The sequence below is a fragment of the Perognathus longimembris genome, chromosome 16, assembly GCF_023159225.1.
Source record: "Perognathus longimembris pacificus isolate PPM17 chromosome 16, ASM2315922v1, whole genome shotgun sequence".
In the NCBI taxonomy this organism is placed as follows: domain Eukaryota; kingdom Metazoa; phylum Chordata; class Mammalia; order Rodentia; family Heteromyidae; genus Perognathus; species Perognathus longimembris.
Genome location: NC_063176.1, coordinates 45,151,997 through 45,174,497, shown reverse-complemented (window position 1 = coordinate 45,174,497; position 22,501 = coordinate 45,151,997). Strand labels below are relative to the sequence as shown.

The 22,501-nt window shown below is 45.8% G+C and overlaps 1 protein-coding gene and 1 long non-coding RNA gene across 5 annotated transcripts; one reads left to right on the top strand and one right to left on the bottom strand.

Moving 5' to 3' along the window:
* Positions 1-362: 362 nt before the first annotated feature.
* Positions 363-17,343, bottom strand: LOC125364486. Its single transcript, XR_007213532.1, has 3 exons — positions 14,331-17,343; positions 9,982-9,985; positions 363-374 (listed from the first exon to the last, which is right to left on the bottom strand). It is a non-coding gene; the product is annotated as an uncharacterized LOC125364486 (long non-coding RNA).
* Smim20 (small integral membrane protein 20) lies at positions 10,061-21,996 on the top strand. 4 transcript variants are annotated; one of them, XR_007213531.1, is made up of 5 exons: positions 10,061-10,274; positions 19,419-19,470; positions 20,142-20,242; positions 20,489-20,545; positions 21,396-21,996. XR_007213531.1 is itself a non-coding variant. In XM_048364095.1 (4 exons), the coding sequence occupies exons 1-4, from the start codon at positions 10,160-10,162 to the stop codon at positions 21,412-21,414; spliced, it is 243 nt and encodes an 80-aa protein (XP_048220052.1). In that variant the 5' UTR covers positions 10,061-10,159; the 3' UTR covers positions 21,415-21,996. The 4 variants fall into 4 exon arrangements, 3 of the variants coding, with proteins under 3 accessions (XP_048220052.1, XP_048220054.1, XP_048220053.1); XM_048364095.1 differs by lacking the exon at positions 20,142-20,242; XM_048364096.1 differs by lacking the exons at positions 19,419-19,470; positions 20,142-20,242 and having other exon boundaries at positions 10,062-10,274.
* Positions 21,997-22,501: the final 505 nt, after the last annotated feature.

The window sequence follows — 22,501 nt, the reverse complement described above, 5'->3', positions numbered from 1 at the left end:
GGTGCTGAAGAGTGGACCTAGAGCCGGAGAAGTGGTTGTAAAGAGTTAAGAACATTGGCTGAGCACGCAGAGCAGGGAAATGCTTTGCCGACGCCTACGTTGCTCAGGAGCTGCAAAACGATGCCCTTGAAATGCTGGAAGGCACACTTGCATGGTCATGGCCACACATGGGGCCTCAGTTCCCAGATGATGTCCTTCGACAGGTCCGTGGGCACGGGCCGGGCACAGTCCTACATATAGAGGATGTTAAAGAAGCCAAGAAAATCTATGCTTCCATTTTCCTGCACTAACTATTCCCATTTCTGTGGTTGAACTGGAGCTGTGGGTTCCCCCCCCCCCACCCAGTGTTGTTGTTTTTCTGATTTTGGCCTCTACTAGCATGCCCTCCATCTCAGGTCCTTAGCCCTTCCCACAGAACCAGTTGATCTGGCTAGGCCTAACCACAACTGGCCTTCAGCCCTGGCCGTTCCTCCCACTTCACTTCCTGTCCCTAAGAAAAGTTCCTGCCTCTAGTCTCCTGACTAGATATTGACCCTAAACAAAAGACAGGAGCTATTTCTCCCTCTCCCACAAGGGAGATGGACTTGTCAGCCCCTGCTGACAATCAACTCCTTTTGCTATACCTGACTGTGTCTGTGTGGTCTTCTGGGATGGGTGTTTTCAGTCCCTACAATGCCCCACTGTTCATAAAGAGGTGTAAGAGGTTGTTTGATGTAAAACATGTTGAAATTTCATTTGCTCTCTCCTCAGATATGAGATTTCCACTTACCTTAGTGTCTTCTCTGCAGAGTGACCTTGAGCACATAGATTGATATTCTCAGGAGAAAAACAGCATCATCTAGAGCGAGGGTATTGCCAAGCAGGGAGATGAGGCTGACTCCTAATGGCAAGTAAATCTAGATTCACTTCTAACTGGGAGGAAGCAGTCTGGAAAGTCAGCGTAGTTAGGGCCATGGCTGGGTAGATGTACTACACGAACCACAAGCCTTCATCACTTATCTTGGCAGATAGAAAATTAATATTTTGGAGACAAGTTTTGCATCTGGCCCTCAGATCCAATATAGTCCCATTGCTAGAAGAGTCTTCCACATACTCTGCATTTGATTTAGCAGGCTGCCCTAGGACGCTGGGGCTGAACCTCGGGATAGCATGTTGCCCGCAGCCACCTGGAGAAGTTGTGGTCAACTCTTCACCATACCTCATTCTGTGCTGCAGTTTTTCTTCCTCCTCCTCCCTTGTTGGTCTTCTGCCCAATGACATTTCAGCAACCCAGAACAGAGTGATTTGCGCACATTGCCTTAGTGACAGCTATGCAGTGAATGTTTGTGCATGTCCTGCTTTTTATGTTGGGATTAATCCCCAGCTCTGGTGGTGTTTAGACAGAGGAAAGGCCTTTGGGTCATGAGGATAGGGCTTTTATGCCTTGAAAATGACAGAAATACAATAGACTCTCTTGGATGGGCACTGGTAGCTCAGGCCTATAATCCTAGCTACTCAGGAGGCTGAAATCTGAAGATTAAGGTTCAAAGCCAGTTCAGGCAGGAAAGTCCATGAGACTTTTATCTCCAGTTAACCATCAAAAAGCTGTGGCTCAAAGTGGTAGAACACTAGCCTTGAGTGGAAAAGCTCAGAGAGAGCACTCAGGGTCTCAGTTCAAGCCCCAGGACCACAACACACACACACACACACACACACACACACACACACACACAGAGACAGAGACAGAGACAGAGACAGACAGACAGAGAGAGAGAGAGAGAGAGAGAGAGAGAGAGAGAGAGAGAGAGAGAGAGAGAGATAAGGACCTGGAATTCTAATCCTAGTAGTAATGGGAGAGAAGGAGAAGGAGATAGAAAGGGTAAGAGAGAGGGAGAGGGAGAGAGAGAGGGAGAAGTAGGCAGGGAGGAAGAGGGAGAGAGATCCTCAGAAGACACAAGATCTTTCTGTACTTTGCTTTTGGACTTCTGGTCCCCAGAACTGTGAGAAGTAAATCTTGTTCAAGACTCCTAGCCAGCCTGTAGTAATTTGCTGTACCCACAGAATGCATCCAGAAAGACCACAAGTGCCTTCCAGAGCTAAACCACTATGCTTGTGAGTCTCCAGGAGGCTCTATCTTTGAATCAAGCCACTGTACCAGGTGGGTGATACAGTTGACATTAACTCTCGACTGTAGGAGTGAGCTGAGTTGGGCAGTCAGTCCACTGTAACCAAGTCCCCCAGATGTTTTCATCTGTCCTAATGTCCATCCGTCCCCTGAGTTGCATAAGAATTCCCAGGCAGCCTACAGAACTGCAAGAGCTAATAAATCATTTTCATTTGCTTTGGTGGAGGAGCAATGACCCAGGCATAGTTGATCTGCCATGTTTAGGAGAGAGGAGTGAAGGTCAAGTGAAGTGGTCATGGGAGGACTCCTTGCAGAGTGGGATTTGAGAATGTTCTTGGGAAAAGGGCTGTGACAAGAGGCTCTGGGGAGAGAGCTATTTCAAAGGGGAAGAAGAAGAGCAACACTCAGACAGGCGAGGCAGGCTGCAGTGGATACCTGCAAATAGTGAGGCAGCTAGAGTGAAGGGAGAGGAAGGGGGTTAGGAGTAGGAAAAGTGAAGAGGATTTAGTTTATAAGCTCATGATGGCCTTCGGAACACATGTTTGTCTGGAAGCAAAACTCATGTGTTCTTTTCCAAGCAAAGGGGCTTTATGGGAAATAGTGGGATGCTGTAGATGTGGGAAGCAGGAAATCTGTGAGAAGACCAGAAACTATAGAGCAGCTGGACCTTCCAGAAAGATATGGAACTAGAATGGTGCTCAGGTTCCTCCTAGGGCACAGTGCAAGCCTCAACCACCCACCTGGTTCCTGCAGCTCACAGTGGAGTGCCCCAGCCCCAGCGGCTGCTCACCTGACTGATTCCAGTGTCCTCTCCTCCGGCTCCTCTCAGGCGCACGGACCTCGTCAGTGATCTGTGACGAGCAAAACATTCACTCAGCCCTGGTGCGCTCAAGGTCTCTCCACCGGCATTACTTTCCCTAATATTTATATAGCTCCCTCCTGTTTCTTTAGGCCTCTGTCACCTTCTGAAAAATAGCTGCTTCCCTTCATAGTCCCTTGCTAGTTCTAATAGATAGACAGGCGCACAGACACACAGATAGATAGATAATCACTATTGCCTCATCTTCTAAGTGCTGGGATTGCAGGCAGGCACCACCATGCCCCTTCTTCTTCCCAGAATTTATGAGTCCTGTGACTATCCTTCAAACATTGACTCATTATCTGCTGCCCAGCTAGAACGCAAGCATTTGTCTGACACTTGAGAGCCTGTAGGTGTGACACACAAGAGGCAGGAAACCATGAATGAACACAAGAACCCCAGGCAGTCCCAGGGCTTATGGTATCTTGTTCCTCCTCCGCAGGAAGGATTTGTGGATCTTCCTCTTAATTCTCCTTCATGATTCTCCGCTTCCTGCAATTCCCTGGCCGTCTACCCAGCAAGAGCTTTTCTCTCTCAGCTTCTGCTGACTTACAGACACAGCCCTCATCCCCGGCATCTGCTTTCTGCTACTGACTCTGCTTTCCCAGGAACACTCACTCTCCCTGACATTCTAAGTGAAATGGGGGAGGAATCTGATAGGCCCAGCCTGTTCCCTGCAGAACCCTCCCATTCTCTGTGGAGGCTGAGATTTCCACCTTTAACTGGATGCTGGGTCAGAGGGCCTTGCTGACTCAGGAGTGCTCATTGGCCCAGAGCATGGTAACCCAAACAGCACCGACTAGTGAATTTCCCTCCGCAGTCAGGCATAGAGGCAGCGGTTGCAGTGTAGGACCAGCTGTTCATGGCCTAAGGACCATGCTGAGGGACTCCTACTTTAGAGACTTCCAAGCAAGGCAGCAGTAGAACCTACCTGGGTATTTAGGAGATATGTGCTCTATGGATTTAAATGCTGGAAGCTTGGTTCTCAGTGGGGCAATATTGGAAAGTGGTGGAACTTTTAGAGGTAGAGCCCAAAGGGAGACAATTCGATCATTAGTGACATCACTTTCAGAGGAATTAAAGAGAGTTGTTAGCTGGACACCAGTGGCTCACACCTGTAATCCCAGCTGTTCAGGAGGCTGAGATCTGAGGATCATGGTTCAAAGCCAGCCCAGGCAGGAAAGTCGGTGAGACTCTTATTTCCAATTAACCACCAGAAAACCAGAAGTGATGCTGTGGCTTAAAGTGGGAGAGCACTAGCTTTGTGCAAAGAAAGCTCAGGAACAGCTCTCAGGCCTTGAGTTCAAGCCCCACAACATTTTTAAAAGTTATTTTTTAAGCAGTAAGCTTTAGAGAACTAGTTATGTAACAGTAGATGGTCTTAATCAGAATTTAGTTAACAACAGTTTTGTGTGTATGTGTACGTGCACGTGCACACACATGTCTGTAACTCAGGTTTGAATTTAGGGCCTCACACTTGCAAGGTAGCTACTTCACTCGTGGAGCCCCACCTCTAGCCCAAATTAATTATACTTATTTTTGTGCTGGTTCTGGGGCTTGAACTCTGGGCCTGGGTGCTGTCTCTGAGCTTTTGTGGTCAAGGCTAGTGCTCTATGACTTGAGCCACAGCTCTATTTCTGGCTTTTGGGTGCTTATGAGGAGATAGGAGTATCACGGACTTTCCTGCCTTAGCTGACTTTAAACTGCTAGGGTTACAGGTATGAAACACCAGTGCTCAGCTTCAAGTTAATTATTTTTTTATTAGTGTATATTAATTATACAAAATGGTTTCATTGTGATTCCATAGAAGTAAACAATGTACTTATATCAAATTCATCCCTCTCTATATTACCCTCTTAATAGCTCCTCTCTTCCCTCCTTTTAAATAGTATTTAATGAGTTTCATTACACACACACATACACACACACACACACATTCATATATAATGCATCCCTCCCATTGGTTTCCCTTTGTTACATTCATGATCTACTATTGGCATTATTGTTCCAGGTATAGATTGTATATATGAGTAAAAACATATGATATTTGGCTTTTTAAGCTTGGACTATTTATTTAAGTAGTTGTACAAAGCGGTTTCAATTCAGCATGTCAGTTTATGAGTACAACGTACCTTTATCAATGTCACCCCTTCTATCGTTCTTCCCATCTCTCCTAAGCTTAGCCTATCTTACTCAACATGACAATTTCCAGTTCCACCCATTTTCCTGCAAATGACACAATTCTGTTCCTTTTTCTTAAAGTTTTTTTTAAAATCGTTATTACAAAGGTGACATACAGAGGGTTTACAGTTATGTAAGTCAGGTAAAGTATACATTTCTTTTTGGACAAGGTTGCCCCTTCCCCTTGTGCTCTTCCAGTTTTTTTCTCCTGTCCCCCAATTTTGTTCTTTTCAAATAGATGAATACCATATCACATTCTCTTTATCCAGTCATTGGTTTTGTTGATTCCACAGTTTGGCTATTATAAACAGTGCTGCATTAACTGTGCAAGTATTTCTCTTGTATGTTGACTTACATTCCTTTGGTATGGCTGGATTTTTTGAGGAATCTCCATGATGCCTTCTATGGTGAGTGGTTGCACTGATTTACCTCCTCACTAGCAGTGTGTTAGGGATCCCTTCTCTGGCATCCTCACCGGCATTTGTTGTTTCTTTTCTTAATGATGACCATTCTGACAGGGGTGAGATAAAATCTCAACATCATTGTGATTTGTATTTCTTCTGTGGCTATGAAGGATGTTGAACATTTCCTCAAGCATTTATTGGAAGAAGAATTAGTTCTTGCTTGAATGGATTACTTATCAAAGAGTGGGTTGTTGGAAAAGAGCAAGATTGGCTCAAGTCCACATTCTGTGTGATCCCTCTTGCAGGCTTTATTACTATTGTGGCCTTCATCAGAGGCCAAGTTGACAGGGTTCCAGAATCTCAGACTTTTAAGCTCGAAAGCAGTGAGCTCAATAAATGTCTTTCCTTCATGTATAAAAGTATAGTAGACAGGCTAACACAGCTGTCCTATGAATGGGGTGGTTTAGTAACAGAAAAAGATGGCATGTCTAAAATCAACTAAGAAGCTATGGCCAGACAGAGCAGATCTGATCATAAACCAGGCCAGGGGCAGTGATGATAAAGAGGGAGCAGGGAGAAGTGGTCTTAGACTTAAAGCTCTCCTCTAGGCACATGATTCTGGAATTCAGCCCAAAGCCTAAGTCTGGAGGTCATAAAGACATGGCTTAACACTGAGAGTGTACAGTATGACAAAAAAAAAAAAAAGGCAAGCTAGACGTTTGGAGAGATTTCTTTCATGAAAAGAATAGACAAAAGAAGAAACATTTGACAAATGATGTATATTGGAAATATTTGCCCAGAGAGGCAGAGACTTGGGGAGTCATAAAACCAAGAAAACAATTCTTGTTTTCAAACTTCTTCTTCCTGCATCAGTCCAGAGGGCTCTGGGTGAGCCCACTCTATTTCCAGATTGTTTCCCTGTGCCAGTAACCATACTTCTTGGGAATCTACAATATTCTAAAAATACATCTGCCAGGCTGCAGTGCCACAATTAGTGGAGCTGCTGTCCCAGGAAACCGTCGTCACCATTTTGCTTAGATCAGAGAGTGGATTAACTTTGATGTCTGTCTGTACTCTGGTGAGACACCACTGGCGGTCTGCTTCCTGCAAGCATTCAATCTTCACATCCAAGGGAAGAAGGGAAAAGTGCTGTGTAGGAGCCCAAACCAATTTTTTTTCTCAGTGATTGAGATGAAAATCGGCACCCCAGGGTTCCTGTCATATTTGACTTGAATTCTGTCTCAGGCTCTTTCTTTCTTTGCACAAATATGCCCCCCCCAATACACCCAAATTTCCTTTGGCTTTTTTAAACATTAGCACAGCTATAAAGCCCAGAAGCCCCTCATCTATGCCGCACATTGGACATAATTGTGTTGATTTCTGCATCTCTTAGGGCTCCTGGTGGCATGAACGGAAACTGACTGTGAGGAACTAAGGTTCAAATAGAGTTTACTGGCAGCACATGGGGTGGCCTATAGAATATAACAAACGCTCTGGAAACAGCTTGGGAAAATCAAGGAAACTAGGATTATGGGTAATCGGGAGAGGTGCACAATCATCTCGCCTGACATTAGCAATGGAAGAAATCTACTGTGATAATGCCATTCATGTGTCACTGTCCTTAGCTTCTTATTTCTGGGAGAAAGGAAATAATTGGGCTAGGTTGGACTATATTCACACCAGGTACCACAAGCTCACTGACGTGCAAGGCAATTTAGCTTGGTGGTTCAAAGCTGGTCTCTGGAGCTGGGGATATGGCTTAACTGAGAGTCCCTGAGTTCAAATCCTAGTACTTAACAATAAACAAACAATAACAAGAGCAACAAAAATCTTGCATGTTGTCATAATCTCCAGAGAATATGAGTTCGACTCCTTACTCTCACTGGCCAAGTAAGTGATTTTGAGCAAGTCATTTTCACTGTCCCAATCTCTCAATCTCTCAATCTCTCAATCTCTCTCTCTCTCTCTCTCTCTCTCTCTCTCTCTCTCTCTCTCTCTCTCTCTGAATATATGAATATGGAACCACTTCTTTCCAGGCACAGTGAGTACTGAATGAGGAAATTCTGACAGTGATTGTCCAGGGCAGGTGTTCTACAGGACTTGCTATTAGTCCTGCACTGCTCATAAGTACAAATAATCCTTGGATTTACAATTTAACCATGAATGCCAAGATGAGAGGTCATTTTCTGAAAGACATCAGGAGCTATTTCTAGGGAAAGCAGGTAGCAGTCACTCTCAGCTCCCCATCTCTGCTCCCACCAGACAGCCAACAAGCATGGGGACAACAGATTGCTGTTCTATTCACTACCACTTCTACCAGCACCTGAAAACCATCTGGCACCTGGGCCTGGCTCCTCAAACTGGCTGAATTCAAGAAGAAGAATGAATTCTTTTTGTGTCTCCATCAACCATGAAGTCTGTGTATGAAGAAGCCACACACAAACAGAATTGGCTAGTTGAATTGATAGTTTAGGGACATTTCAGTCCCTAAACAGTGTCTCCTCCAATAGCTCTGGCTTCTAAGGCCCTCATGTTCAAATCCAGTTTTCCAGTAGGGCTGGGATAGATTATGTTTGGGTCATGTAGTATATAATGAACATTCAAGAATCAGCCTGCAAGGGAAAACCAGGGAAACGCCAGGATCACTGGCAAGCAGATGTACAATAGTCTCATCAAAACATGAGCAATGAAAGCAATCCACTGTGACAATGCCACCTAGGAGGTAACAGGATACACATGGATACATGGCAGATGCCACCAGAAGGAAGCACCTATACTGCCCTAGGTCCTGTACCAGCCAATCCATGCACAAGGAAGCTGGGTCCGCATGGTGATGTGTTTAACTCTCAGATCTGTGAAGAATTACAATGAGGACAGGAAGTCCTGCTTGTGGACCAGGAGTGGGAGAGGAGTGATTCCCCAGAGGGTATTCAGGGGATTCTTACCAGAAAACATAGAAGTAGATGCCAGGCTGCTAAAATGATAAATGCACACTCTACCTGAGTATTTTCTATCACGTGAAAGAAAGCATGTCTCACAAGTTCCCTCCATGCTGTGAAGTCTTTTCTCCTTAGCCAACAAGTGCTGCCTGCGGAGTAGCCACCTCACGGCACAGTCATCTTTCTTCCTCCCCTGCATTTCTGTAGCCCTCAGGACCCCATCACTCACTGGTAACAGGCTGTGTTGATCGTGAGTTATCTTTTTTTTGTGTATTTGTTCTATGGCAAGGTCCTGGAGAGCAGGGGTCACGTTGTATTTATCTGTGTCCCCCATAGCACTTTGTCTGGTGTTTGGGGAATGGCAGTTCATTCATTAATCTGCTGACAGATCAGACACACGATTTATATTTCTAGAGCCTGGGAAGTAGAGGTTATCTTGATGATCTACAAAACTACAAAGAAAGAGGAAACCTATGTTGTTGCTCCACCATTTCAAAAAGAGTATAGATCTTCTCAGGACTAAATAATGCTACTGGGTTCAAGATAAATGCCCTTGTTTTTTAATCTTTCCTGAGACCAAGCTGCTGGTACCTTTTCTATTTATAAAAGATTGAATATAGGCCCAAGGAATCTTGGTCTCAGCTGCCCAGTTCCCTGGGCAGACCATATTCAGTCATAATCATGTACAAGGGGGACAGGTGCAGAAGTTGGAAGATGGCAATCCCAGGAGGAGGAGTCAGATGTCTGTTCTCAGTATCCCCCATTCCAGGCCATAGCTGGAGTCTCGGGGTCCTATGGATGGAACTGGCCTCTGGTGCTCTGCCCTTCCCTGATTCTGTCTACTCTTCATCCTCACCGGTAACCCTGGCATCCCAGCACAGAGAGATGGATGACTTGGTTATGTAATGAGCCAAGGGAGAGAGGAGGGGGATGGGAACACAGAGGCAAGGAAAGATACTCTCCTTTTGGTGGCTGAAAGGATATTGCTCCCAGGCTGGTCTTGGTCCAACAACCCTGTGACTTGGATTACAGAAATACCTCGCAGCCTGTCTTGGGCCTGGCGAGTTGCCCTTTTGTCTCTCAGCCTCACAAACTGCTCTCAGGGAGCCCAGAGACGTGTCCCAAGCCGTGCTGTCAAACCACAATCGGGGACAGAGGGAGCTTGTGGTAGTCAGCAAGTACCGACTTAAAGGGGGGAAGAGGAGAGAGTATTGGAATGGGTGAGTGGTGCTATGGAGGGAGGAACCAGCTCTAGGACAGGGAAGCAGGCAGAAAAGTAGCAAAAGATAGACAGGGACACAGAAGCCCCACCTGCCACCTGCACCCGGCCCTCGCCTCTCAGTGAGTGGCCCCTGAGACCACGCCCTTAGCCCCACCCCTCCAGAGGCCACGCCCAACCCAGCGCGGAGACCACGCCTTAAGCTCCACCCCAAGAGGCCCCGCCCAACCGGGCGCGAAGACCACACCCTAAGCTCCACCCCTTCCAGAGGCCACGCCCCTCCTCCTGCGCGGAGACCACGCCTCTGTCTCCCTCTCCTGCCCTCACTCCGCCCCGAGGCCCGGAAGTGAAAGCCGCTCCGCCTCTTCCGATAGGGTCACGGCCTGTTCGGCGGGAGAAGGTTTCCGAGCGTGCCGGGCCCTCCTGGGTCACCGCAGCTCCCGGCCTGGCGCCATGTCGGTGTCCCGGAATCTGCGCACCGTGCTCATTTTCGGCGGCTTCGTCTCCCTGGTCGGCGCCGCCTTCTACCCCATCTACTTCCGGCCCCTGATGAGGGTGGAGGAATACCGTGAGTGACCTCCGACCCCGCGCGGTGGCCTGGCCCCAGTGACCCCCGTCCTCTCCCCCCCTTCCCTTATCCGTGTCAGTTCCACCCAGGGCGGTGGAGTCCGGCAGGCCCGGGTTCTAATCCTGCCGCGTGCAGCGTCGTGGCCTTGCCTCTCTGACCTTCAGCGTTCCTTCAGTGACCTTCAGGCGCCTCCCGGAAGGCTCAGGGACAGCTGATGTGTGTGAAGCAGCCTGCACATAGTAGGTCGACACGAACTGCATACTCACTGAGCTGTTACCACGTTGCAGGTCAAGCACCTGCTGGATCATTTAATTTGCACACCGCCTTCCCAGTTTACAGAGGCGAGGACTGAGGCCCAGAGAGATTATACAGGTTGTTCAGGATCACGCATATTGGAAGTGGGAAGGCATTTATGCCCACCCAGGCCTGTATGTCCCAAACCTCCCCCAAACACCACCTAAGCGGAGACTGGTTGTGTAGGGAGAAGGCAGATGGATGCCCTGAGATGAAAGGTGTTTTTATTACACTTCATTTTCCACTCCCAGAGATATCTTTGAGCGGAAATATCTCAAACCTAAATTGTTAACCTGGGTTTTTTTTAGTTCTTCCTCTCCTTTTTCCTGTGATCGTTTTTCAGATTCTGCTGGTTTCCTTCATTTTAAGTTGGTTGTGCACATGACAATGGCGAATATCCTGGGAGTAATTTTCTTCCTTAATCATTCCAGTCCTATCATTCTAAAAGCCAAACTCTCCTTCCTTGAGACCTATACCTCAGTAAGGATTAGCACTTTGATACATCTGAAGCCATCTGTCAGAGACAAAATATTAGGCATTAGAGGCTCATTTTGTTCTCCAGGAAACCTGAATCATCTTGGAGATGGAAAAGGGCCAGCCCTTCCCCTGGAGGATATTAGCTGAGGCTGAAAGCTTGGTGATTTGAAGGCAAAAGCTCCATGTAAATGCTCTGCCCGTTGCAAAAAGGCTGCTCACATTTGGTTTCTGGAGGGAGACCCTTATACGGGCTCACTTAGATTTCTTTGTAGCTTCTTTCCATCAACCCAAACTAAGATGCCTTCTGCCTTCCAGCCTGGCTGTATAGGGGCAGTGTGGAATAATATGGGCTTCTGCGAAAGGCCTGTACAATCCATTTCCATCATCATTTCTCCCTCACTGAGTCTCTGCCCCGAGCTATTTTATTATGTCTTCTAGAGTTGAACCTGGGACAAAGGGAATAATACTTCAGGTCCCATTAGCAAAATTTCTTTTATGGAGGCTAGATCAATGGTTCTTAACTGGGGTGGGTTTTTTCCCCCTTATAAGACAAGTGGCCTTTTTTGGAGACATTTTTTGCTTGTCATAGCTAGGGAACTGAAGGCAAGGAATGCACAGGATAGAATCCAGGTTATGTAGGCACAGGATGGCCTCCATGATGAAGAATTACCAGCCCCAGATGGGAGGGGGCCTTGGTTGAGAAGCGCGCTCTGGTCAGGTGGTCAAGGTGAAGTGTGTGTACTGTCTCATGGGACATGGACACGTGTCTGACAGGCTGTCTGAATTACTTGAAATAGATAAATTAGCCCATTTTGGGTGAACATTTAATAAATGTAACTGCGTTAGCTACCGTCTATCTGTCTATCTACCTACCTATCTACCTATCTGTCTATATGTAGCCTAGACAAGTCTCCAACTCAAAGTCCTCTTGCTTCAGCCTTCCAAATCCTGGGATTACAGGCATGTGCCACCATGCCCAGTTCAGTTGCTGCACTTTAAACTGGGAAGCTGTTGATGCCCACTCACTTTTCTGGTTCTATTTTAATTTGGGAAACTTACTGAACAGCTACTTTTTAGTTGAAAGATATTTGGTACCTTTCTAAACACATCCAGTATACTAAGCCATATAGTGTTCTAATAACCCTACGTGGTAGCTGCTGAATGATCCTCATCCTCACTGTAAGCTGGAACAATTAAATAACTTGACAAGGACCCACAACTGAGGAGCCACAGATCTGGGATTTGAACCAGAGCCCTTAATCCCTAAATCATACTACCCCTAGAGGGGGTAGGGGGGAGGCTCAACATCTGGCTAGATGAGCTTGAGGCAAATTACTTCACCACTCTGAGCCCTGCGGCTTTGCCATCCATAACCATGGAGTTTACTGGATAGATTTTACAATTAAGTGAATTAAATGAGCTAATGGTTGCATATCAGATTCCTCGTATAGTCTTATGTTAAGTGTTGTACAAAAACATTTTTTAAAATAAGGAGCCCTGGAGCAGGGGTGTGGGAGATTGAAGCATGTGCACAGACCTCAGGCTGGCTGGCCTGGCATTGAAGTGGGGCTCAGGTGCTTTGCTGTGCGCTCGAGAGGTCAGGGGAACCTGTGGGTGGTCAGAGCTGTGCATTTGACTAGTATTCATATAGCTGCTGTTCTTGCCTTTGTTTAAAGCCTGGATGTTAGTGGCCATTCGGCCTCTGGCTGTGTTGGGTATGACAGAATGGTCAGAGGGGATCTTTCCATTGCACTCTGCCCAACTGCCCTAACCCACATGTCTTCCATGATGCTCTTGGCCTGCTGCTCATTGCTCCCAGGCCAGTCAGTACCACCACTGGTCACGTACACATTCCTCATAGATCTGTTTTTCTTTCCTGTGTAGTTTCAGTTTTCTTTCCAGAACACATCTGTTAGGATTTCTTTGGGAAATGTTTTGTTTGATAGGAAATGTGAATCCCTCCAGGTCTTCGGCGGTGGAAAAGCCTGTTGTCCTGCCATTTGTTCTTCACATGTGATTGTCTAGCTGGCTTGATTAAAATACTTCTGCAATGTGCTGTATCCCCTGAGCCCCGCCAGTGGAGGGTTATTGAAGTGCTTGACAAGGACAGCAGTGATGTTGTGCACTGCGCAGGCGGCTCACTGTGGAGGAGGACCCCAGAGGTGCAGATGCAGAGGCTGGATTTCTTTCTTTTTTTTAATTGAGCAAATACTCTGTGCCTGGTCTGTTTTATTTATTTATTTATTTATTTATTTATTTATTTATTTATTTATTTATTTTAATTAAATTTTATTGACAAGGTGATGTACAGAGGGGGTACATTTCTTGTCATATGTTATACCCTCCCTCATTTTTCTTACCCTTCCCTAATTCAGGTAAGCAGATATACAGTATCCAGTGTACCAAAATCATACACAGTAACCACATGGTGTACGCCAAAGGAAATTCATTAAGCATAATGGCAACAGTAAAATCCTCCTGTTTCCTTCTCTTGGAGTTCATTTTGCTTAGCCTCATCTTATATAATCGTATGTATGTAGCTGTTGAGCTATTGTGATCCTCTGATAGGTTTATCCTAGACCTTTCATGTTTATTTAGTAATTGTTTGGTTTTAGATACATAAAGTATCTAAATGTAATGTAAAGTTGCTAACCCAAACGTGGAAATACCATTCGAAAAGAAGTTTGTTATTTTACAGACATGGTCTCTACTGTTCTCCCCCACCCCCCCAACAATCATATATCAAGGAGACCATGTGCCTTTGTTCTCTGTGTTCTAGGCTTGTCTTGCTCAACAATATTTGTTCAAGATCTGACCATTTCCCTGCGAATGCCATTATTTTATCATCTCTAATCACTATGTAGTATTCCATTGTGTATAAGTACCACATTTTTTTGATCCATTCATCTGTAGTGAGGCATCTGGGTTGTTTCCATAGTTTGGCTATTGTAAATTGTGCAGCGATAAACATGGATGTGCAGGTGTCTTTATGATATCCTGGATCCTGTTGTTTAGGATAGATGCCTAGGAGTGGTATGGCTGGGTCATAGGGTATGTCTATGCTGAGCTTTTTGAGAAACCTCCAGAATGGTTGTACTAGTTTACACTAGTACACCAACAGTAGAGAAGGGTTCCTCTTTCTCCACATCCCCTCCAGCATTTGTTGTTGCCTGAGTTCAGAGTATAGGCCATTTTAACTGGGGTGAGGTGGTATCTCAGGGAGCCATCCCCGGCCCGAACCACAGTGGTGGTTGTGGGTCTAAGACAGTAGTAAATTGTGAGGACTTGGATAAGGAAAGGAGAAGGAAAGGAGAAGGAAAGGAGGATGGTACCCAGGAAGCTTCCGGCTCCAGCCGCTGGAGCCTTGGTGGTGCTGATCACCAATAGGAAACACATGAAGGCGTTGGTTTAGGGGTGAGGACAAGTGGGCCTACTTTTGGGCTGCTTGTGGGTTAGGAATGTAGATGTGCCCAAAGGCAGTGGACTCACAGGTCTGGAGTACCAGGGCCGGTGGACAGAGGGTCACTGGGTATGTTGGGCTAGGACAGGAAGAGCCAAACTGGCCCAGTCCAGAGGGCAGTGAGTGCCCGTGTGTGAGCGTCTCAGGAAAAGCCTGCAGGTGAAGAGGGGGACCCTCAGAGAAGATGGGAGGGGAGTGGCCACAGAGATAGGCTTAAAGCCTCCAGAGAGTATCCTGTCACAAGTCCCGGGAAGACCAGGTGGTGAAAGGGGTATGGCCTGGAGGCGGAAGGGGTGTGGCTGCTCCAAGACACCCGTCCCCCCCAGAAAGATAAGTGAAATGTATTGGGTTTAGCGAAAAGAAGTTAAAAATATTGCTTATTTTGTTAATGTTTTCAGTGATTTTAAATTGAGCCAAAAAATTGCGACTAATTAAATAACCTACTAAACTGTATTTAAAGTTGGCTGTTGGTGAGGAGAGCAGGAAGGGAACAATTGCAGCAGGTCAGGGGCTCTGGAGAGAGAGCGGTTTGGGGAGGGGTAGGGGAGGAAGGAGAGCCCACACAGATGGCACTGAAGAGAGGACAGCCTACGGGGGGGGGGGGGGGGGAGGGCGTGGCAGGCTGCTGAGCTCAGGTGCCCACTTGAGCCTTAGGAGGAGGCAGGACACCTCTTCTGGGGGAAGGACCCATCTGGATGTAGTTCAACATGGCTTTGAAGTTGGCAAGTCCTAAGTGCTGTCAGTGATGGCTTCCGTTCCCTGTGACCCAGGAAGTCAGGTCTTCTCTTTGTGAGAAGCACAGGCTGAAGGAAGATGGTCGTCTCTGAAACACTTCCTAGGCATCTGCAGAGGTCCCTCTGCCCTAGCCTCTGCCTTCTACCTCCTCCTCAGTCTGCTGTCAGCCCTCCCCTCTGGCTGTCCTGTTCACTCTGCACTGGACATCAGCCATAGCCAGAAGCCCAGTGACCTGTACACATTTCTGCACTGGACATCAGCCATAGCCAGAAGGTAGAGTCTACAGTTCTTGGAAGGGCAGGACTGAGAACTTGGTTTCTAGTAAAAACAAGATTTGGAGCCAGAGGCCTGATGAGGAAGGAGCCCAGGCCAGTGGGCCCCACAGTAGGTCCCTTTGGACCCTTCAGCTGGGCCAGCCTGGGTGTGGGCAGGATGGGGACAAGTAGATTCCAGATCTCTGCTAGAATGAGGCTGCAGGCAGCAGAAATGAGGATTGATAAGAGAGCCAAGGAGACCTTCCACAAGGGCCACCCCAAAGTCTGCCTTACTGGATGTCATGTCTGCATTCTGTGTGATCTCCAGCTCTTTCCATCCATAACTTTGCATGACTTTATAGGTCCTCTTGGATTACAAGGTCTGTATTGTGGGAATTGCCCTGCGGTCAGCTATATAGAACCAGGGGTTCTGAGCTATTTTGCTGTGATGCGACATTCACTTCCATCCTTTTGCACAGTGTGGTTTGTGAGGTGGGCATGTTTGGGGAAGGCAGGATGGCATTAGAAGCCTGGCCTGTCTTTGTGTCCTAGAAGGACATGGTGATACTGCATATATATGGCTGTTTAAATGGTATGTGTCATGGGCCTTGCGATCAACTGGTGAAACAAGACAAAATCAGATCATGTCTGTGACCTCGTTCATTTTCATTTGAGTTAGATGTGCAGAAGCAGGAGACCATAGAACCTTGCCAGAGAGGCTTAAGCTCACCGATTCCCCTCATTTCAATGACTTGCCCAGTGTCACTTAGCACATTAATTGCTGGGTACACACTGGACCCTGACTCCCTTGCCAGCTTAATGCCCTGTCACAGTGCCTTTAGGACGGTGAAGAATGTGTAAGAGACAGCAAGGCGCGCAAGCTTAACCTGGGTGGGCCAGCTGGCAGGAGATCCCCGTTCTGCCCAGTCATGTTTCCACTGAATGTGTGGTGTCTGCCCAGCGGAACGTGGCTACAAGATGCTACCTGATGTGGAGATAATGCTGCTTGTAAAGGCAATTTCCCTCCACCGTGCCAGGCGCTCCAGAGACACGTCTCGTTCTTTTTGCCACATAATCAATGAAATGTGGAGATGGGTGGAGGTCTTTCTGGCTGGTATCAAAAGCTCCCTGGATTCAACCAGACTGTGGGGTTGGGGCAGCAGTGTCTGTCTGCCGTGCTATGAGCCCGGGACTCAGGAGCCACTGGCCCCTTCAGACCCTCGTTTACATGATCGAGGTGTGGTGGGGTGGGGTGTGGTGGGGTGTGGTGTCTCCTCAGCCTGTGGTTCTACTCGCTGCCCTGACCATGTGGTTCCCAGCAGCCAGCTGTTCACACCTGCCATCATGGTCATTGATTCTCCTCAGCCAGCTGGCTCATCCCTGTTGTTACAGCTGTTTGGTGTCCTCAGCCAGCTGCTAACAGTTGCTCCTTCCTCCCTCTTAGCTCCTGGTCCTCACCTGCTGTGCTGACCATGTGCTGTCCACACCTGCCAGTGTGACCATGTGTCCCCTCAGCCTGGGCCTCACAGGCACTTTTGTGGCCCCCCTGGTCCCCCTCAGCTGTGGTTTATATTTGCTGTGGTGGTTCCGCTCTGTCACCGCTTCCTACCTGCTGTTTGGGTCCCCTCTGCAAGCTGTTCACCCCCAGCTGTTATGGTCAGTGCTTCCCCTGAACCTCTGGCTCACACCTGCCAGCAATACACATCAAGTTCTAGATCTCCTTATAGCAGAGTTTGTGTCTGACACTAGCAGCACAGTGGCAGGTTTTTCTTCAAAATTTGTATTGGCTGTTTTCAGAAACCATATATACCTTGAAGCAATCATCATGAACCAGCCACAGTGTTGGACTTCCTTGTGTGTACACTTCGCATTTGGCTATTTTTTCATATTAAGAACAACGCCAAACTAATACTGAAGATGCAAGAATAATACAACCACCTCCTATATACCTTTCACTTAAGCTTACCGGTTACTAACATTTTGCATATTTGCTATCTTTCCTAATAGAGACTTATGTACAATTGTGTCTTCATATACGCACACACATAATTATGTGTGTATTGTGATCATTACTATTTTGTTGAACCACTTAAAGAGTAAACTGAAGACACTGCAAGCTTTCATCCCTAAGCACATGAGCCTGTATTCTGGAGAAAAGGGCATCTCTTACCTCACCCTGGGCTGGTGATCCACTGCTGGAAGTTTAGTACTGATATATAATGCTGTTATCTAATATACAGTCCCGACCTGCCTTCGCCATTTGTCTCAATTACTTCAACTGGGAGTTGCTTTTGTTTCGACTCTTCATTGGCAGCAGACGATGGAGGAGCTAAATTCCGGAGGAAGTCCTGGGCACTGGCTTCTCTGCTTATTTATTTTAGCTTGCTTCCTGCTGGGGCTCCTCTAGAGCACCCGCAAAAGGCTGTTGTTAAAACTGCCTAGAAGCTGGTGCTCAGTGTACTGCATTTCTTTGCGTAGCTGTCAATGTTAAATTCAGTAAAACGCTGCACACTGAATTTATTTCCTAATGTGGACATTCAGTGTAAGGATGCGTTGTCATTTCCCAAAACTTAAGATTTAGTAGGTGGATTCTTTTACTACCGTGGCCAAATCAGCTCCCCCTTATATGTAAACCTCTGTAATAATACACCTTCACCTTTTGACTACAGGTATGGATTCTCAATTAAAACTACAAATCAAAGCACTGCCTTAGCACCAGGGGGCAGAGTCGGGCTTGCTGAGACACTGGAGTAGGGAATTTTCTAACTCAGTGGCCCATGGCTGGGTTTTAATCATCTCACCCGCTCTAGGAACATGCTCAGGACTGAAGTTAGTAATTAGCTTATTGGTTCACGTTAGCCACGTAGTGGGAACCCTGGCTTCCACCATGGCTCTTTTCCCAAGATAGATCGATAGATAGATAGATAGATAGATAGATAGATAGATAGATATAAAAATAGATATATACACACATATATACATATCTGCCAGTTCTCTAGTGATAGTAGGGTAGAAAGTTGTCAACTTCATCAAGATGTGCTGGCTCCCAGGAGACTGTCTCTTAGCATATTCTGCAGTCACAAATAATGTGTCTTTGTGCTGTCATGAATTTACATAAGACTGCCTTGGCCTTACTGTGTTTATTAAACATTAATGGATTAAAGAACCAGCGGATGTAGATAGGATGCTAATACCTTGGTATCACTTGGTAGGAACTAGTTTAAATTGCCTGTCCAGGCTAAACTACAGAGGTGATTGCATCAGGACCAGGATTAGAGGAGATTACAGTGTGTTTAAAACAAATCCCCCACCTCTCTCCCACCTCATTAGCAATTAGCAAGGAAGTATGCAGACAGAGATTCCTTTCTCTTCCCTCTTCCCTGCTGCCTCACAAAGAGGTTAGTGCACAATTAAGCACCACCCAAAGCAGCTTTCAATGGCGCACGGGGTTCTGGTAACCTGCCAGCATCTTTGGCTTCCTAGAGAACACGTTTGGTCTACCAGAATGAATGATATTCTTAAATCTGTATGTCCAACATGCCTTCCGACTGTCCACTATTTCCCCAAACTCAATGATTCCCTCTTCCTTCTTCAGAGTCAGTGGATAGACCTTTTAGACTGTTTCTGTTCTTGGCATGACTGATGACAGTGTGGCCTTCCACTAAGTGTTTGTGATATCCATACTTAGGCTACGTACATGTTGGCAGTGCGGGATGCTCAGGCCTACAAGAACTCCATTCAAGTCTTACAGTGGGAGAACACCATTTCAGAAGTCTAGCATCTTCAAGGCTCTGTACCAGCCTCTTGACTTGGGAGAAGTCTTCGCATGTCTAGGGCCCCAGAGGCTTGGTTGCTCGTTATCTGCTATTTTCAGCCATTGTCTATAATCAGCCTCCTTATGCTATATCTTCTTCTTGTCCTTAGAATTGGATATCAAGAGTCCCATAATCTCCATGTTTTATTTGCCAAAGCAAAAGTGAACACTGATACAACTACCAGGCAGGTTATTTAGGGGTGACTGTATCACATCACTGGAAAAACATCTTGTGTGAGTATCAGAGTTGGCAGAACCTAGTTCTGTTACCTTTGTGCCTGTGTAACTTTATGAGAATCCAGAGGCCAAAATAAAGAAAATGGCCTAGCATTAAATAAGAGCTAAATGTGGACTTAAAGAAACACTGTCAGTCTGGTTAAAACAAAGCTCTGATTGCAACATTTAATTACTATAATTTAGTAGTAAACATCCTTTGGCTCCAAGTATTTCTTCTAACAGGCTGCCATTTGTTTGTCAAGATACTTAAAATAATAAGTCTTTGTTGTCACAGACCTCGGGTTCTAAAGCACTTAGAAAGCCCACAGTCATAAAATGCTCAATTTCTCTTGGCCCTGGCCTGGTGGACTTTTCCAAAGAGACTGGGTTAGCTGCTGTAGCGACAGCCCGCGTACTAATTGGCACAGCACCTGCAATCAATTAAGGAAGCTTCAATTACCCAAACCAAAGCCACCCACCCAAAGATTCATTTTCTGCTCTATTTCCTATCAAAAACATAGCATATTTAGCTCTGAGTCCAGTCCTTCAGTGGAGTGCATTTTAAACATAGAAATGTCATCGTTTTCTTGTTAATTGTACTCGTTCCTTCATTTCAGCAGCTTTCCGCTCATAATATCCCGCCCACCACTTCTTCAGAATTGTTCTTTTTCTGTTGTTTTGTTGCCTTTCCAAAATGCTGAGATCACAGGAAAAAGATGTGAGTTGGAGTTTTTCTTTTGAAGTATAGCTTTCTTTATTTTATTGAAAGTACTCAATCTTTTTGCATTATCGCCTCTAGCTTCCACAACCAAAAAGCTTTGAGTGATGAAATCTCTGAATTTAATCACTTTCATAAATACTGTCTCTATTTGTCCTGTGTCATTGGCCCATGTAAATACAATTTTGTGTCCCCCTCCCCATTACCCATCTTTCTAAAGAGTAATTATTCTGTTGTGTTTTTTAGAGAAGGAACAATCGATAAATCGGGCTGGGATTATTCAAGAAAATGTGCAGCCACCAGGTAAGCTTAAAAAAAAAAATCAGAACAAAATCTAATGTACTCTTATGTTACATAGTTTGTATGTGTTTGCTTTTTAACTTAGAAACTTGATTTTGCTCTTTATTTTGTAATTGTTACCATTTTCTAGGTGCTATCCAAGATTTTGTTTTAATATTTCACTGCAGAATGCTTTTTGCAAGTTCCTCTTTTGCACTTGATAAGCGGGCACAAAATGGAACAAGTGTGTAATTAAATATGAAGTGTGAATCGTTGTTTTGCATATTTATCAAGCACCTATTTAAACACCACTCTCATGGGAAACTTGTATTTACTTGTGAGCTTTTTTTTTTTTTTTTTTTGTGCCAGTACTGGGGCTTGAACTCAGGAACTGGGCATTGTCCCTGGTTTTTTGTTTTTGGGGTTTGTTTTTTTTTTGCTCAGGCCTAGCACTCTACCACTTGAGGCTCCTTATGTGCTATTTTAATTGATAGGGGATTTAACTATATACAGGCTCCAAAACCCCTTTATGGCTGAATAGGTCATTCCTTTTTGATGATTCAAGTTGGCTGAGACTTAGAGGATTTCAGTTTATTAATCAAAACTCTGTGGCAGTGTCTTATTTATTTCTTAATGAGTCCAGGCACATATCTGCTATTATGGGGCAATTTCAGAGCCATTTAAAGGTTCCTCTTAGCCACCATTGCATTCCGGTCCCTTCTTTCTTGGTCCCAGAAGTATCTGTGACCCCCTGTGCCGCTTGTCTAACCACATGGAAGCTGCCCAACTCATTTCCGGTGTTGTTCTGTTCGTTTGGCATTGAGGGAAATACTACTGGGACATTTAAAACTGTTATTTCCTTGTCTTCCCATAGGGTTGAAAGTGTGGTCTGATCCATTTGGCAGGAAATGAGGGGACTGTCACCACGTGCAATTATAAGATGGCCTTTGTCCTGCCTTTCACGCTGCGTCATCAAGCACACTGGGTCACTCGCCCTGCAAGGGTGGCTGGGAGGAGAACTCCAACAGCACCCGTGAGCCACTGGTAATGAGACTGTGCATGGGGCTAGGTACTTCCCTTCTCAAATACCGAGGGACCCTGACAGATGACCCCAGCAAGGCCTTGTGATTTGTTGATTTTCCACAAACAGACTTGGCCTGTGAGGCTGCTTGTGGGGGGCTTATGAAGGCCCACGCCTGCCTCGTCACCTTCTACAAAAGGGATTTCAGTGAAAGCCCCCCAAACCGAGCTGCCTCCCGGGGCTCTTTGGAAACATTTCAGTTGCTGAAGCCCTCTGAGGACAAAGTACTCTGTGCTGCTTAAGAAGACTCGGTTTGTTCTGACCGCCTCTTGTGGAAGATGGCTTCCTGCTGCAAAGTCAGTGAATGGAAGCCAGTGGAACTGGACAGGGTGCACAGTAAAACTCAGTGGTGAGTTTGCAGCAGTGAAGGTGCAGATTAAAACAATTCCTTTTACTCTGCAGTGCTGTGCTGTTTTTTTTTTTTTTCTCCTGAAATGAGTGTTTTGTCAACGATAGTACCAAGAAGTATTATTTGCCTGGATTATATTTGGCCAGGTTATTTGTGTAGTGTTCATCTATTCTAAAGGTAAATAGCATAATATTTGTCTCAACAAATATTGAATTGCATTTCTCTACCAGGGACATTAATATCGCCATTGCTTTTCCTTTCCTTCTCCCTTTGTAGCCCATTTCTAGGTCATTTACCTCTACAGAGCTATCTTCATTCGGTATCAGAGTGACTTGCACATGGGGTAGATTCGCCTTACATGAACCGTGCGTGTGGTGACATCATTTTATTACTGTGAACGTAGTGTTTTCTTAACAGACAACTTGCCCAATTATGCAATTACTGTCAGAAAGAAAAAAGATTGATAGTTTCAAAACCAAAATCATCATTTTTTGAAGGTATTCACTAACATTTAATTGACCTACAGTTATAGCCCACTAGGGGAAATTGC

Bases quoted from the DNA above. Each gene is read 5' to 3' on its own strand.
- Smim20 (XM_048364095.1), top strand. From the start codon at position 10,160: ATGTCGGTGTCCCGGAATCTGCGCACCGTGCTCATTTTCGGCGGCTTC. The intron at 10,275-19,418 runs GTGAGTGACCTC...TCTTGTCCTTAG, and splicing joins GATGAGGGTGGAGGAATACC to AATTGGATATCAAGAGTCCC. The intron at 19,471-20,488 runs GTGAACACTGAT...TGTGTTTTTTAG, and splicing joins TTTTATTTGCCAAAGCAAAA to AGAAGGAACAATCGATAAAT.